At 43.5% G+C, this 16,870-nt stretch overlaps 1 protein-coding gene across 1 annotated transcript; it reads right to left on the bottom strand.

Annotated features, from left to right (window-relative positions):
- Window positions 1–96: 96 nt before the first annotated feature.
- Window positions 97–16,271, bottom strand: scarb2a (scavenger receptor class B, member 2a). Its single transcript, XM_086111358.1, has 13 exons — window positions 15,850–16,271; window positions 10,521–10,678; window positions 10,292–10,439; window positions 9,307–9,501; window positions 8,436–8,527; window positions 7,559–7,678; window positions 7,138–7,316; window positions 5,257–5,375; window positions 4,673–4,746; window positions 4,552–4,603; window positions 4,327–4,479; window positions 3,761–3,808; window positions 97–3,236 (listed from the first exon to the last, which is right to left on the bottom strand). Exons 1-13 carry the CDS (start codon window positions 15,970–15,972, stop codon window positions 3,105–3,107), a joined length of 1,593 nt encoding a protein of 530 aa, XP_085967484.1. The 5' UTR covers window positions 15,973–16,271; the 3' UTR covers window positions 97–3,104.
- Between the last annotated feature and the right edge of the window lie 599 nt (window positions 16,272–16,870).

Genomic DNA, 16,870 nt, shown 5'->3' with positions numbered 1-16,870 from the left:
CTTTTTGTATTGTAGTGCTAATTTTTACATTGTGTCTTAAACACTGAAGGAAGTTTTTAACAAATGTGCATTATAAAAAAAAGAGCAGAAGGCCACTTTGCACTTGAAAGCAAGCTTTATTTTCTTGTAAATACACTAGAAATGTTTACAAAAGCACTGTAAGAAAGGTGTGTGCAGTGGAAATTATCAAAACTAAAAAGAAGTAGTACTTGGAATTTTTCTTTTTTTGCACCTCTCATGACAAGGGGGAGATTGTCATTCGGAAAAAACAAAAACAACAACCGTAAGTAACGGAAAGAGGGGCGGGGGAGGGGGTGGAAATGGTTGCAAACTGAAATGTGTCGGGACCCCAAGTACGTTTATGGCACAACTGCTGAAAAGTGAGGATGAGGAAGGGGTGGGGGGCGTCATTCATCTTATTGGGCACATTAAGATAATCAGCCTGGCCATTCAAGCCCTCCAGTTTGACAATGTTAGCATGCCAAGTTAGCATCAGCTACATCTTTTTTTTTTTTTGTCACTTTCTTGTTTCAACTTCAAATGAACTGAAATCAACTTGGACCCAAACGCTACTTGACAAAATTCTAAACTTAAACACACACACACACACAACAATTTCAGAGGAAAAACAAACAAACATAAATACACGGCCTTGTTATTAAAAAAAAAAAAAATAAAGAAAGAAAAAGAAAAGAAAAAGGATAATTCCAGGAGGAAAAAAGCCACAACATAAATACATGGCCCTGTTATTTAAAAAAACAAACAAAACATTTGTACACACGACTTGATATTGCTTTTATCTTACATCATCATCATATTAATAATGATAATAACAATAATACTGAGATTCCACGCCAAAGTATTCCTTTTTTTGGCCTTTATGTCAAGGAGGCACAGCAGCAAATACAGTGGCATGAGGTGGGGGTGGGGGTGGGACGAATACGGTAGGCGTTATCGGTCTTGTGGCACAGAGGAGCTCAACAGGGATGTCTTTGGTCACAGGTGGTGGGCGGAAGTCGGCTCTCTGAAAGGGACGTTTGCCACGTGAAAGGTCGTGCAAACGTGCGAATTAGCCGAACTGACAAATGCATTAAAATATACGAAACCGCCGCATATTTCTACACGCGTTACATGTCGGGTTCTCTCTTGAAAGGCTACGTTTCAAACGGTTCACCATCATATCCCGATTCCCCATGAGATGCTCTTTTCGTAGTGGAAACAAAATAGCAGATCCGACCCACAACGGCGCGAAATGAACTGGACCACTGGACCGCTTAACGCTGATCCACAAAAAAATAATATATCTATAAAGTTTGGCTCGGTACAGTGCATTTCGTGTTTCCGTTGGAAAATAAAACAAACCGTCCCACTCTTTAGAACCGTTCCGTTGGATTGCCAGGCAGATGGGGATCAAAGGTGGGCTGAAAGTCCCCCCAAAATTATGCTTGGCAGTACGCCAGGCATTTTTTTTTTTGCGGCTTCCTTTGCAAAAGGTATCCAACTATGATACGTTTGTTGTGTAGCTGAACCAAAGTGGAAGACAGCAATGTGAACTGGATCACTTGACATCCATGCATACATGACATAAAGAGGAAAAAAAAGTTCCGCTGGTTTGGTTCAATACAGTTCGGAATTTTTTTTTTTCGTTTGCCGTTCCATCGTGAACAGTCCCAAAGCATTCTCGTAGTGAATCGGAGATGTGTCATCCCAGCACTTTTGCTCATTTCACTCAACGGTTTGGCAAATTGTCACTTGCATACTGCGATACAATTTCGATTTCTTATGTTATGTTCTGTGCCGCGGCTACCGACGGACACGAGAGATCATTTATCCACCCGTGCGTGACCTGATCCGCTTATCCTTGCGAGAGTCATCGGGAGATAATTTAGCGTGTGGCATTTCTCTCATAAACTGAACCGGGCCAAACCAGTGGACGCTTTATGAAAAAGTTTCATAAATGTAACTTTTAGTTTTTTCCTCGTTGGCTTTTAGGCTCTCAAACAAACAAAATAAAAAGGTTGACTCGAACAGGACTCATCGGAACATCCACAGGTTAATGGCCACAAAGACACACAAAAAAAAAAAAGGATTTGAAATGTTGTGTACAGACGGACCACCGACTTGCAGAAATTACAAAAACACGACACACACAGAAAAAAAAAAAAACACATGCAGGGCACATTTTCCAGGCAAAAGGTTTTCGTGTGTGTGATGTATTTTTTTTTGTTCTTTTTTTTTTGAAATGATAAGACAACGAGTGATTCAAGTGCTGCGTTTTGCGCAGTCACACCGACAGCGTCTTTTGACGAAAAACGAACGTCGACCCCGTTGGCTCGCCGAGGATTGCTCCTGGTCTCTTTTGTGCTTGAGTAACAGTGTAGACGTGCAAACCGTCATGGCGGTAAGGCAGAGAAAGCGAGTTCGAGTCTCCCTTGTAAGTTCCGCAGGTGATTTTTGTTGTTGTTGTTGTTCCCCATTGAAAAGAAAAAGAAAAAAAAAGCTTTGATGAGCTACAGGCGGGGAATAAACCAAGCAGCTAGGAAATGTATTTAGTTACGACGGGCAGGGGAAAAAACTGGTGCGAAGACACTTTCACAACCAGCTTGTGTGTGAAACAATAGGCAAAAATGACTAAATTGGCTCAATCTTTTTTTTTTTTTTTTAAACCTAATACTTTTGTTAATACGACAAGGCGTTTTACCACTGGTGGGACGGTGCATCCGTGTTGAAATGACAACCATTTTGGCCAAGGGAGGGGGAGAGGAAGGGGTGGGGGGTAACAGCCCCGGTCAAGTCCTTCATCTTTGGAGTCAACCAGAGAGGAAGAGGAAGTCTCTCCTGGCTGACTCGGCGTTGCGGGGTGGGGTGGATTAGATAGTCCCAAAATGGCTCAGGGCGAGTTCCCAATCCAACGCAATAGTGAGCCCACCCACTTCCCCTCAGCCACCTGTGGTAACATGACCCCCCTCCCTCCCCTCCCCTCCCCCATACTGTGCACTGCTCCCTCAGCCCCCTTCCTGAGCTCCAGGCTCGTGGTCGAAAGAGTCAGGAGGGGTCGGGGGGTGGGCAGTTGGTGAGGCAGGGGGGTGGTGGTTGATCACGGATCAACACTTTTGGGCCTCCACTGGAGACATGGCGATGTAGGAGCCGTTCCTCATCGGCTGGCCGGCGGGAGCCTCGGGCGACTCGTCCGTCTTGTCGCTGACCTGCGTGTACGCAGTCTCGTCTTTGGCCGTCTGCGGCGGATCGATGAGGAGAAGAAGAAATAAAAATAAAAAATAAAAAAAAAAGAGATTAGTGTCAGATGGTAGTGAGACTTGATTTTTTTACAATGACGCACACGAGTTACGAAACACAGACATCATCAGGATGCTGATGACGAGTCGACAAAAGTTGATTATCTTAGTGTCGACTATAAAAAAAATTGAAGTCGTTCTACCTCTTGACATGTCTGCCAAGAATGTTTACGTGTTTTGGTTCTGGTTCGCAATCTGAGCCGAATGTTAATGGCAAAGTCCGCCAACAGAGGCAAACTATTGTGGTTTTTTTTTTTTTTTTTTTTTTTAAATATGGAGCACTTGGGACAAAAGCAACGGCAGCATAAAATGCAGGTCACCTGACTAAATAAGGCAAATTTGCACTGCGTAACCAAATAATTAAGACCAAAATGGGAATGAAATGATACTCAAGCGAACCAACAAAATGGAAAAAACATGAAAGAACAGCGAACAAGGAAACCCAATTGGAAAAAAAGACTTACAGCAAAAGAATGAAAAGCCTCAGTAAAATCAATGCGTTTTACTTCGTTCTAAAACAGAAAAAGGGGAAAAAAGGGGGGAGGGTTACAGAAAATTTAAACAACAGGGTTAATACAACAACAAAAGTGCTTCACATGGCAATGATGTGCTTCATGGCACTTGAAGCACATCTTCAACAGTTTCCATCGTGCTAAGCTAAGCTAAGCGAGCGAATCTGCATCTGGAGAAACGTCTTTCAACAAATACAAGATTTGAAGTCTGAAGTTGTTTTAGTTAGCTTAGCGTACTTAGCTTTCAAACGATGACAAACGGCACATTCAAAATGCAACTGTTACGCTCGGCGAATGTCGCTGAAGCTAGCCGTCCAGACGCTAGGCTAATAGCTTCTCAACTGTTTGTAAAATGTGACTCCCGCTTGTTAAAAAAAATGTCACTTTAGAGCCGAGTGTAGCATTTGTTTTAGCATAGCAACACTAAAAATCCAGCGGGGATCCTGCCAGCTCACAGATGACTGGATCATTCTTGCTATTGGGTTAAAGCTCAGGCGGGGTTTGTACGGGGGACTTACCTTCTTCTGGCGGTTTCGGCAGAACAGGACCACCAGGACCAGCAGCAGGATGAGGCCCATGCCCACGATAAGCAAGGGGAAGTTGGACACCAGGGTAACGATTAGCAGCAGCGTCCTCATCTGGGAGGCAGAGTCGTCGTCAACCGTGGCCGTCTACCCGAGAAAAAAAAAAAGGATGTTATGGATGTTGCGGTTCAAAATGAACAGTGCTGGCGCGGTTCTCACCTCATTGACGTACATGATGGGGAAAATGGTCTCGTTGAGGAACTTGGTGTCACTGTGAGACGCGAGGTGACGCAATTAGCGAGGGGCCAAGCTTGGAAAATCTTTCCACAAATGGACTTACGGGAAGCCGGTCACTCTCTTCAGGATGACGTTGAGCTGAGCGCGCTTGCATGCCCGGATGGGGACGCCAGTGGTCTGTGAACACAATACACGAGGTTAAACACAGAAATGATATGTTTCTGTGCTACAAGATCTTAATTGCTAAAATCAGCTACTTCACAAAGAGCTGTTTAAAAAAAGTAACTGTGATTTCAGAGCTCAGCGTGAATAAATGTAAGCAAATTAACTTAACGGTGCTCAAAACCGAGCTGCTGTCCAAGTATTTTTTTTTCTTCATTTTTTGTACAGAATTAGTGGACAGATATTGACCGCAGTAATATAATTATGTTTATAGCAATGGCATGCCTATACAGTATATCGGTTTCTCAAATATATTTTGTACTTTAGTACAATTTTTCTGCTAAACGCGCCAACGTTTCTAGCATGCTAATGGCAACCGTGAATTTTAGAGCAGAGTGTCAGTGAATTTGTTCATTTAAAAACAATCAAGTTATTTGACTTCTGGTGCTAGGTTAACAGCCGAGCCCGCTTCAACGGAACCATAAAGTGTAGAATTGTAATTGCAAGCTCGAGAACGATCCGTACCGGCTGCAGGTCAAGGTAGGTCTCGTGCTCCTCCTTGTTTGGATTGAGGCCCTCGATGGCATTGATGTACTTTGGGTCGGCCTGGTAGAAGTGCGGGAAAGACACCACAATGGGGGCACCTTGAGGCGGGGCACAAAAGCAACACAAACAAGTAAATGGCCACTCCTAAACTCCGCAAGGTAGATAAGAAAGAACGTGAGATAAAGACTGTGTTTGTGTAGCTATAATTGATGTACAGCTATAGATAGCGCTGGCATGTGTTTTAAATGACATGTTGACATGGTTAACACAAACATCCAGAGTTCACAATGGATACGCGGATTCTTTTAAGCAGAGATTGGAAAATAACCTTTACACTCAAAATCACTTGACACTCCTAACGCACTCAAAAAGAAATGCATCAGACCATAAGGCAAAAAAAAAAAAAAAAAAAAAACCCCACTAGAGGAAATAAAATCCTGGAACAAAACCCCATCCAAGGATTTGTGACCTCAGCAACAAAGCCAATAGCCACAAATGGAGAAAACTGGAAACAATAGTTTGCTCCTGGGTCGACTGACCTAAACAACCCGGAACGATAACCCAAAGAACTGCAGGCCTCGCTGACTTGGAGGAATATTTTGTCAATTGATGAGACAAATGCTGTCACATACAACTAGCGTAAAAAACACAGCATTTGATAAAAAGAACATTCTGTTAAGTGTCAGGCACTGGGGGCAGTGTGATGCTATGGGCCTGCTTTGCTTCTTCAGCACCTGGACGATCACACCTCGGGACAATTTAGAGTGTTCCATTACCCCTGCCATGCATGTTTTTGGAATGTGGGAAGAAACCGGAGTACCCGGAGAAAACCCACGCCGGCACGGGGAGAATATGCAAACTTCACACAGGGAGGCCCGGAGGCGGAATCGAACCCTGCACCTCTGCACCGTGAGGCGGACGTGCTAACCAGTCGACCACTGTGCCGCTCCAGATTTTAAATTGAATGCAAAAAATCCAAAGAGTTTATTTAGTGGATCTAATTGTACAGTTAAAGCGCCTTCGTTCTGTTTGGTTTTTTACTAATCTTGGCAGCACAAGTGTGTGATAAGGATGATGAATGGTTGAAGGAATGCAAACACCAGAGTCCAGAGGTGAATGTGTGGAGTGTATGTCGAGGATGCTCCTCATGTTCTTATCACGGCAATGCCTCTGCACTCAACTCAAATAATCCAATCATTACAACACACACGCGCCTGGCACCGTTAATGATTCAACTGCATGGTCAAAAAAAAAAAAAAAAAAAATCTAGCAGGAAATACCAGATTGCGCCGCCTGAGACGATCATTTCAGGGTAGCGGGCTGTGTGGAAGTGTTACCTTCTTTTCAAAAACGTAAGCGTCGACATATATTTGCCGGTCTGAAGCAGATAAGATTCAGGTGTCGAAACAGCAAAAATGTAAACTGTGAATGAATTGCTTGACATGTGTTTTAAATGAACCAAGAGGTGAACAGATCCAAATCGGGTGGCCGTTAAACCCACGCAGTGCGCTCATTTCAATCCAAACGGCGCTAACTTGCTTTCCTTCACGTTCACGCAAATGTCAACGACTGCGGATAATGAACAACCTGTTTGGAGCTAATCATTGACAACGAAGGTATATTTGCAACTATGATTGACCAACATGAATTGCTTTGCTGACATTACGACCTTTACTTTGTTTTAATGGGCAAAGTGTCAACAACCTCGACGATGATGGGCGGTGATACTTGAATGTGACACCAAATTGTTGGGCTTTACGTTCTTTTGTACATCGTGCCGTCATACTGTATGCCTTTGAAACCCCCAAAATCTCTTCAGTCTTTGTGTGCCGCAACCAGTGACTTTCTCTTTTCTCTCACCTTGTCGACACACGCTGACTTTGAGCACGCCGGTGCCCAGGCAGTGTCCGGCGGGCACGCAGAAGCCCTCGTTGGCCGGGTTGTCCACGGGGCTCATGAGCACGTCTTCGGGAGGCGCGAAGCGGTACGCCTGGATGCCTTTCACCTCCACGTCCTTCACGTAGGCCAGATGGATGGACCTGCGAGAAAGAAGCGGCACGCTCAGTTTGGTGAACCCTTCGCTCTCATCTCCAAAATGGCTTCCTGTGTATCATTAGTTTCCAGGGTGTGTCCATTTTTCTGACACAAACTCCTTATCAGTCCCTGAAACACTCCGTATCTGTGATTCATGATCCTGTTTTGGTTTTTTCCCTTTAATTTATTTGGGTTCTTTGACGGGAAAACAAGGGCGGGGGAGGACACGATATTGGAGCACGCATACCTGCAGAGATCGGCGGCGAAGATGTAGAGCAGCTCGTTCCTGCTGATGAGCGGGTGGAAGACGGCGCCGTCTGTGCCGTTGATCATGTTGCTCTGGTTGGACGACCAAAATGTCATCTCCCTAGTCGCCGAGAGAAAGCCAAAGTTGCACGTGTGAGTCAAGAGTGGATACTAAACTCGGCCGTTAGCCGTTCCTCTGCTGTAACGAGTGACACGTCAACATTAGAAGGAACGTAAAATGTGGTCGGATTGAAATGAGCCGGTCATAATCAGGCGGCTAAATTTGTGAGGAAACAGCTATGCCGTTACTTTGTTTTACTGTCACGTCATACTGTATGTATTTCCGAGTCAGATTGACACAAGTTGCGAAATTCACCGGTCGAGTTCAAATGACAAAGATTTCAGTGTAGAACGTAAATCCGCTGCTTTACTTTGAATGCACTTTTTTTTTAGGGAAGCGAGGGTCACCATTAAAGATATAATGTCATGTTTCGAGTGCAATGACTGCATCGTTTGCGGTGTGCTTTTATGAACTAATTTGCCGTAAAGCGCCTTTTACGCCTCGGGAAGTGGGACAAGGGGAAGATATATTCCGTGCTTACTGTTTTGGCGCATTCTCAAATCGACCGACCTGGATATTTTCAAAGTACAAAGTCACATTGCGTCGCCAAACATCCATTTTGCAACCGTGCTCCACTTAAAATCCAGGGAGCAAAGGCTTTCCCCCCTTTGGAGCAAACTCAAAAGTTGCATAAGTGAGCAAATACTGATCGTAACTGTGGGAGTCAGGAGGAGCATTTCGATCAACAAAAACAACTAAAAAAGATGATTAAAAAAATAAGGAATAAAATATTTTTTATTATTATTTTTTTTTTTACCTGAGTCCGTTCCACGTGTCAATTTTGCCGTAGTCCATGTAGTCCTGCTCACCGGTGTTGAACACAAACTCCCCTTCGTGAGTTCCGTTTTTCTGCCAAAACGAGAAGACAGGTTGAGACACGAAGCGCATGCTGCTGAGGCACCGAGTCAGAACGCATTTGCGTCCCGACGCCTTAATGAGCGGCGGAAAGAAACGCCGCTTTGTGTTTGGCTGACACGACCTCCTTGTAGAGCACAATAAGCCTCCAAGTGAGCACAAGGAACAATCATAATTGGAAGTCGGGAGGGGGAAAACAGCGTTTGTCAGTTGGTTTTTTTGGGGGGGTGGGGGCTGTAACATTAGGACTAAAGCAGGGGTCACCAAATACTGGATTTGAATAAACGTCTCATAAGTGTTCACATTTTCCAATGATCACTTCTTCAACGTTCCCAGGAGATTACAATGTCCCATCACCAGGGCTCGTTTTTTTTGTTTTTTTTTAGAAAAGGCCCGCAAGTGTCCTTAGGGGCTACCATGTTGATGACACCTGCACCCCGAGTAGTAGGACACGTGGCAACACAAATCCTCAAAATCAACCAAGGAACGACTCGCTGCTTGGAAAAACGCTAAACTGGGGCACTTCGAAGCCAAGGGACCACTGAATTGGTACAGTATACGAGCCATTCCAACGTCACTTCTCCCAAATTCAGTCCCGACACTGTCCGCATCGTGTCTTTTATTTGCAGTCAAGTTCCTGACTGAGTCACCCAACGAAGAGGCACATCACAGCAGCCGATGGCCTCACCGCAACATTGCACAAGTTGCGCCAGGCGCGAAGAGGAAGTCGGCAAATCTGCGCGGCTGCAAGTGAGCCCTCGGCATTGACGTACCTTCCACATGAGGCCAAAGTACTCGTCCACGTCCGGCTTCATGGAGTGGATCTTGGTGAGGATGGGGTCCTTGAAGCCCCACAGGTACTCGTGCACCGTGCGCGTGGTGAACAACGTCACCCCCAGGCCTTTGATGTACATGGAGATGATGCTGCGCAGGAAGAACGAGTACGAGTTCAGCTCGTTCATCACCACCTGGGGGGGACACAAGGGGGTTAGCTGTCATCATTTTTATGTCTGTGAGAAAAAAAAAAGTCCGTCCTTTACATACACTCCTTTCTTTTATATATACTTTCATATAAATATATATTTTTAATTTTTATTTAAAGATTTTTTTAAACAAGTTTTACATGATTGCGTTTCCACATTGAAAAGAAAATCAAATTTGTTAGATTAAGCATAATCTCATTTACGTTAAAATAACAATATAGTTCAGAATTAAAGTAGCATTTTTTTTAAAGAAAACTATCCAACTTAAAAAAATAAATAAATATATATTAATCATTTGTTTTTATGAAAACGAACAAATATTTAGCATAATATATATATATATTTACCTTACATTTTAAAAAGAAATGTAAATAAAACCTTTACTTTTTAACAATATTCAATGTGAAATTAATAATGTTCCATTAAAAAAGGATGAATATTTTCAATTTAATATTGTTTTGAATTAATGAATTAAAACATAATGATAACTTGAAAAAGCTATTTGAAATCAATTTAATTAGAAAATGAATTATAGGTTAAAGTAAAAATGTGTATAACATAATATTGATATTACATATTTGTGATTATTACACTTAGTTAAAACATTTTAAACATTTTATGAAAATACCCCCCCCCCCCCCCCCCCAATTTTGAACCAACATTTACAACCCGTTTCCTCACTTGACTCAAACGATGATATAGCTGTCCTTGTTTCATTCGCAAACAATGTTGTCCAGAGTGGGGGCGGGGGGACGATAAACGGACGGCGACTTACCACGAAGGGGATGTTGACGGTCCTGAGGATGTCCACTTCGGGGTCTCCCACTGACTTCTCCCGCAAGAACACAAACGTTTTGGGGTTGAGGGCGTACACTTTGGTGCCGTTCTCCAGGAAGCTGACGTTCACCCTGGGCCGGTACTCCCTGGGGCAGCAAACGGCAGGACGCGCTCAGACTCTGTGAAGAGGGTCTGGGGACCCGGTGGGGGTCCGGGCGTTCCTTTACCTGTAGGTGTAGGGTCCGATCTGCTGGACGGATGGCCTGCCGCCCGCCAACACCACCTCCAGGTTGGTGACGTTGAAGAAGTAGTATTCCATGTAGACGGGTGGGGGCGGGTTCTTCCACGACTCGAACATCTGACTCTTCTCCGTCAATGTTATTTCCTAAACACAAAGTAACCCTTTATACGGCGCGACCGCCAAGAATCAACATTAAGCTTGGAAAATGTGGAAAAAAATTACTTGGATTTGGATTCTGCCTGACGGTGCGGTGCGGTTGAGTGCTTCTGTTTTGTGATGTTTGGCGCAGGGACTGCTCTTTATTTTTATTTTGGTCGACTTCTACTTCCCGTTCTTGTTGACTTGGTAACATGGTATCGACTAGCTTTGGGCGAATTAAGTATCGTCCCTTACTGGTGTGCTGCGTTCAAATGGCAAAGCTTGCTGCTATCCCAACTTTTATTTTGTTCCCATTCTCGAAGGCTTGATAGCGATGACACACGCTTGTTTTCATGTTTATTGGACGGCTACGGTAGCTTATTTGGTTCCTAATTGACACTTAGAGTATCTCTGCTCTTTCAACAGTGAACCAGGTTCATTTGAGGACAAACACACACACACACACACACGATGGAAACTGTATATGTGCAACCCGGCAAGTTCCAACAAGAACCTCAACAAGATGAGCAAGCCTGCAAATGCTGTTCTGGTTGATGTAGTTCATGCAGGATTAGCGTCGCGCAGGTTGCGACTTTTCCCGCTAAAATATGTAACAAAGATCTGCTGATGGAGCAAGGCGAAATGAGGAAGTCGCTACGTTTGAAAGCCTGGCGTCTATGCGCATTTTCACATCATCAGTGCTGAAGTGAAACCAGGATGATGTCACGCACTTTTAAAAATATCTTCAATCTTTGGTGCAAAAAAAAAAAAAAAAAGAACTTGAACAGCTGTCATAACAGCAAAAAGCATGAATCCTTGGATTCTTCCAAGGTTTCTTTGATGCTTTTGGAAAGTGTTTATCAGCAGGGAGGACATCACTAGTGCCAACAGCAACCTAGCCCAGGGACACGAGTGGAGGTTGATGAGGACCTGGTCCTCAACCAAAGACCTTTGGGGGCTCTGACGATCGCTGATGAGAAAATGATGTAAAAGTACACCAGGCCGAACCCGGCGTGACTCTTTTTTCCAAATGCTTTCATGCTCTATCTGTTAAGCCTTCATTCGCTTTCCGTTTCCTGGTTCAAGCACAGTAAAGAAAGAAAGAAAAAAAAACTCTTGCCCCCAGGACTTGAAGAAGCCAAGAAATTCCTCACATGATTTATGCTTCCGTCCACGCCCTAGAGTACGGATTCTCAAACTTTTTGGTTCAAGGGCAACTTAGGTCTTTATCTCACTGAGTGACGAAGGTTTACCAATGTGTTCCTGTCGGGGTTTGTTCAATGTTGCAAACAGTCGCAAAGACGTTTGGCGGACATTCCCAAACATGCTTGCTTGAATGAAGCTTAAATTTGAAATAAACACAAACTCGCAAGGCCTATTAAACAGAACTGCGATGTGTGCTGCTAAAAGCCACGGGAATTGAAAAAGCTGCCAATTTGACAACAAAAAAATAAAACATTTGGAATGTGATGAAAAGTCAGAAAAAAAGTTGCAATGTGATGAAAACAAAGTTGCACATCTTTGCAAAATGGCACTTACTTTACTAAAAAGACGTAAAAAAAGATATCCGTAATAGGTTAAAGTTTATTTACGTAAAGTTACTTTATGTAATAAGTGAATTTTAAAAAATACAACTATAGTCTCACATATTTATACCTAAGCCCTCTGTTCTTGGGGGGGGGGGGGGGGGGGGGGAAATGTGCTATCCCTGTAGTATGCAATTTATCCAGAAAACAAACCCCAAAAACATTTTATTAACGCAGGTGTCTCATATTTATGTGATGTCGCCATAAAATTGCAGCTTCATTTTGGCCCAAGAAGCCAAGTTGGGGCAATTCCTTCATTATGTTTTTGTGACATTCCGTTCTCCAGATTGTTAGCCTATTAACACAAGTGCCTAAGTCATTTATGAACATTTTCAGAGAACAAGACAAAAAAAATAAAAATTACATTAAATTTAACAAAGAATCCAATTGCTTTGATTAAACCTTTTGTGGATCACCATGACCTGGACGACTAAGAATCTATACAGACATGTACATGTGTTTCGCAAGTACACTGGTAAATTTTATGACTATTGTAAAGCTGCATTAAAATGACTTTATGCTAATAGGCTAAAAATAGCAGATATGCACTTTTCAAAACGTCACAGCATTCATTTTGCGACGCGCGCTGGTTATCGTGTCATAAACTACAACTTCTTAGCAAACCTGTGGTGAGACTTGTTTTTTTTTTTCTCCCTTGAGGGAGTTCAAGATTAGCTGTTCCCCCCTGCGAAGCAACTCCTCATTTGGAGATTCTCAATGGGCAAAATTAATTTACACCAAGCGGCAGAGGGAAGCTGGCTGGCTTCCTCCCTAAGTAGTCCCGATGAGTTGGCACGGTGCCCCCGAAAACGCTCGCAACTGATTCATGTCAGCAAGAGGAATGCCAACAATTCCAAAACAGTCAAAGGCAGCAGTGGGTGTGCCGGGGTGCGATATATAGCGTGTCAGCTGCCGACCCCAATTGAGCTGCTGAATTGCCACTATACCAACTAAAGCCAACTCCTGTTATTTTGTGTGAATGTCCTAAAACCCACGGGGGAATAATGGATGAAGTATTTCCCTTGCATCATATTTGTCCCCCCCCCCCACTCACACTTTTTTTTTTAACTATCCATATTTTTGTCTTGTTTCTTATTTTTGAAGTCATACGTTGAGTGGACATAGAGTGGCAATACTGCTACAATTATTATTATTTATTAATTAAACAGCCCACCTAATTTGTTTCCCTTATTCTCGTCTTATTAGTGTCAAAGAGTTATATTAAATATTGATGGACTAGACACTAGAATAATAGCTAGCAAGTTAACTAGCCAGCTAGATAGCGATATAGCTAGCTAAAAGCTAGCCAGTTACAAAGCGATCTAGCTAGCTAACAGCTAGCCTGCTACAAATCGATCTAGCTAGCTAACAGCTAGCCAGCTAGAAAGTGATCTAGCTAGCTAACCTGCTAGTCAAGTCAAGTCAAGTCAACTGTATTTATAGAGCACTATGCTAGCAGTTTTGCTGAATAGTTTTACATTTTTAATTGACAAGCATGCATGGCAAATACAGAAGTTGCGCTAAATACTGATCGAACAGTAAGAGTTTGTTACATGTGTTCAATTTTCTTTTCTTTTCATGCTAATTAAACACTTAAGCCTCATGTTGGTCTGTTTTCTTGGTCTTTTTTGTTTTTTTCAACCACATTAAGATGAACTTCTCCTGGCCTTTTTAAATTGTAACCTTCTTTTCAATGATTTGCACTCGCACGCATACATGAGTTGTACTAAAATAGTGACTGGATACAATACAAAACCTCTTTATGTACAGTTAGCAACTGTGTTACTGTGTCATCATTTTTGGTTGCAGCCAAGCTGGAACAAGTCGTATAAGCTCACAGGACACTTCAACAGCTGGGAATGACAAAGTAGTGTAAAGAGGCAACGCTTGCTATATAACAGTCACAACAGGACTCAGCGTAAACACGGCGAGACAAGGCCGAAAGGTAAGCAAGCTCCACCCGCGAACACCCTTTCCCCATCCCAACACAGACCCAATGAAACCACACCCCCCCCACCCCCTGCTGCTGTCAAACACAGTGCGACACTGATGCAATACTATTAAAAACGCAAAACCTACAAACTTAGCTTTCCGTTTGTGGGTTTTGCGGTTTTGTGTTTATTTCTTGTTCAGAGTCATCCGTCGTTTTTCAATGCAATTTACGGTCTTCAGTGTCACGCGGGGTACGACTGCCTAGCCCAGCTGATCTCAATGAAAGGCGGACTACACCCTGAGCTGGTCGGCGGTCAGTCGCAGGGCATGTACAAACGTACAAACACGAACACTCACCTTCACACCGTCACTGAGTGGGGGAGCTGAACCCACACTGGCCTGAATTGGTCCAGCCACTGTACCGCCACACAATCAGAGACAGCTCCATTTCCGAAAAATTTATTTCTCACCATGAAGCAATTTGGTTGTGAGTGTGTGAATATTGGAAACGATATATATATATAGCCAATTTCTGTTGCTGCTTGGTCAATATATTTAAGAACCATGCAAATTAAACCACAGATTGCAATACAACGAAAAGAAAAAAGCCAAAATATGTTTTGTCGTCATTTTTAAATGTGAGTTTTAAACTTCAATTTGCCCTGCAACACAGGAGACAAACTGCAAATGAATGAATGACAATGAATCAAAAAGGCTTCATGATCCACTGATAGGGCCCCTAAGATTGGCATTATGGATAAGCCTTTATGGATACTTGATGCCCACAAAACGGTACTGCTTTTGTGGAGTAAATATCTAAATAACATTAAAATATACTTTATGGAGAACGCCATGTCTAATATAGCGTGTAGCTTAAAATTAAGATCAAAGGAAGAAATTAACAAGGCCAGAAGAAATTGGATCCAAAAGTTGACCATCCAAAAAACGAGACCTGACATCCACTTCGGGGCCCACGCCCCTTAGACTGCGACTCTCTGGTTTTGCAGCGCTTATCACTGGGGTTGAGACCTCGTTACCCACTGATAGGTCATACAATTTAAAAAAAATACACATAAAGAGTAAAAGAACACATGTTGCAGAGGTTTCATCCTAACTTTGACAACATTACCGTCTTGCAAATGTTCAATTACTGAATTTGACATGCGTTACAACAGGAAAAATATACGCTGTACATGAATGAATGAAAATGAATGAGAAAGGCTTCGCGATCTCCCTTAAAGGGGTCCTGCCACACACTTTAGGACCTTGTCGCTAAAGTTGGCCCCCTCTGCTTTGGAGGTAACCTCAAACTAAGACATTTATAGCTTGAGAACAAACCAGTACCCCCATTTTACACCTCAAAAAGGTACAAAGACACATAGAGTTGCAACTAGAACTAGTGGAGGGACAGAAATGGAATACCAACATTCTGGATCGTTGTGGACACCTTGGAGGCCAACAACTGATACATTTTAGTAGATTGGTTTTCAAGAGAATTAACGTGCATAAAAGTGGGAGAAGGGGGGAGACATGGTAATCGTCTGAGGGAATGTGTCAGTGGGTCATGCTGCATCAGCCAGTCTGAGCCTAAGTGTAATGCTTTCCAGTGGAACATTTTTAGTGGCATTCTGACGGGAAAAAAGGTCAAACTGAGCTCACCTTTTTTAAGCGGTTATGTATGAGGGTCTGGAAGACTTGAGCCACCACCAGGGCGATCCCCACGATGAGGAGGTGGGCGCACACGATGCCGGTGGCGTAAATGGCACACGATCTCCGGGTCATTGTGACAGCAAATGACACAAAAAAAACTAGAGGAAAAAATTTTGCTTTTTAAACCTTATCGGGGAAAGTGCGTCCCTGAAGTGAGGTCCGTTCGATTAGTCTCCGCAGGTCTACTTCTCGGAGGAGCTTTTCTTTCTCTGTCTTCCGCTTTCTTCTTCCGACTGTTTATGTCTCAGGCTCCGGGGGGAAGGTGGCGATTTTAGCTCGGTGAAATGTGTTTTTGAAGCCGGTTAATGACGAGGAGGAGCCGCTGAGCTGGCTTCCTGCCCCTCTTCGTTCCTTCTCTACAGGAATGAAGCCGGTGAGGCGGAGCGCCGCGCTTTGGGAGGCTGAGCCGGGCGGGGCGTCGCGTAGTAAAAAAAAAAAAAAAACACGCACACACCCCCACACAGCACACACTATTTAAAAGGCATGCTATTTGTCTTTCACTGGCGTCTCACTACAGGCTTCACTGCAACTATATGGCACCCCCAATCTTTAATCCTTTTACTGTGCTCTATTAGGCAACTTTTAACCACTTCCTGTATAGCTTTTTTAAATCATTCATGAGTCCGTTAGTTTTAGCATCTGTGAGTGGAAGCGGCGCAGTGCTGGTGACATTCAACGTCGTAGCGTCACGTGACTTTAACAGGTTTGTTTTGGAGAGTGGGTTTCAAACGTTTTCGTTTATACAAATTCTTAAAATGCTGCTTTTGTGCCACGTACTTGAAAAAAATGTTACATTTCGAGTGGCAAACTATCGTGACGTCACGCAACCATCACCCTGACCCTCGCCCCCGCCCCTTTCCTCTCCCTTTTCGCGCTTGCGTCAAACTCGGCCTACCATTGGTCAACGCTCGCCCGGACCACCGTCTCGACATCCGACCCTACGCTCGCTGATTGGTTAGAAGCTGGTGGG

The sequence above is a fragment of the Hippocampus guttulatus genome, chromosome 5 (assembly GCF_054856545.1).
Source record: "Hippocampus guttulatus isolate MCC_2025c chromosome 5, RoL_Hgut_1.0, whole genome shotgun sequence".
NCBI lineage: Eukaryota > Metazoa > Chordata > Actinopteri > Syngnathiformes > Syngnathidae > Hippocampus > Hippocampus guttulatus.
This window is presented reverse-complemented; position numbering and strand designations above follow the sequence as displayed.

Excerpts from the sequence above, each read along its gene's own strand:
- scarb2a (XM_086111358.1), bottom strand. The coding sequence starts at position 15,972 with ATGACCCGGAGATCGTGTGCCATTTACGCCACCGGCATCGTGTGCGCC. Across the intron at positions 10,440-10,520 it reads ATCGGACCCTACACCTACAG|GGAGTACCGGCCCAGGGTGA; the intron begins GTAAAGGAACGC and ends TTGCTGCCCCAG. Across the intron at positions 7,317-7,558 it reads TTCGCCGCCGATCTCTGCAG|GTCCATCCATCTGGCCTACG; the intron begins GTATGCGTGCTC and ends TCTTTCTCGCAG.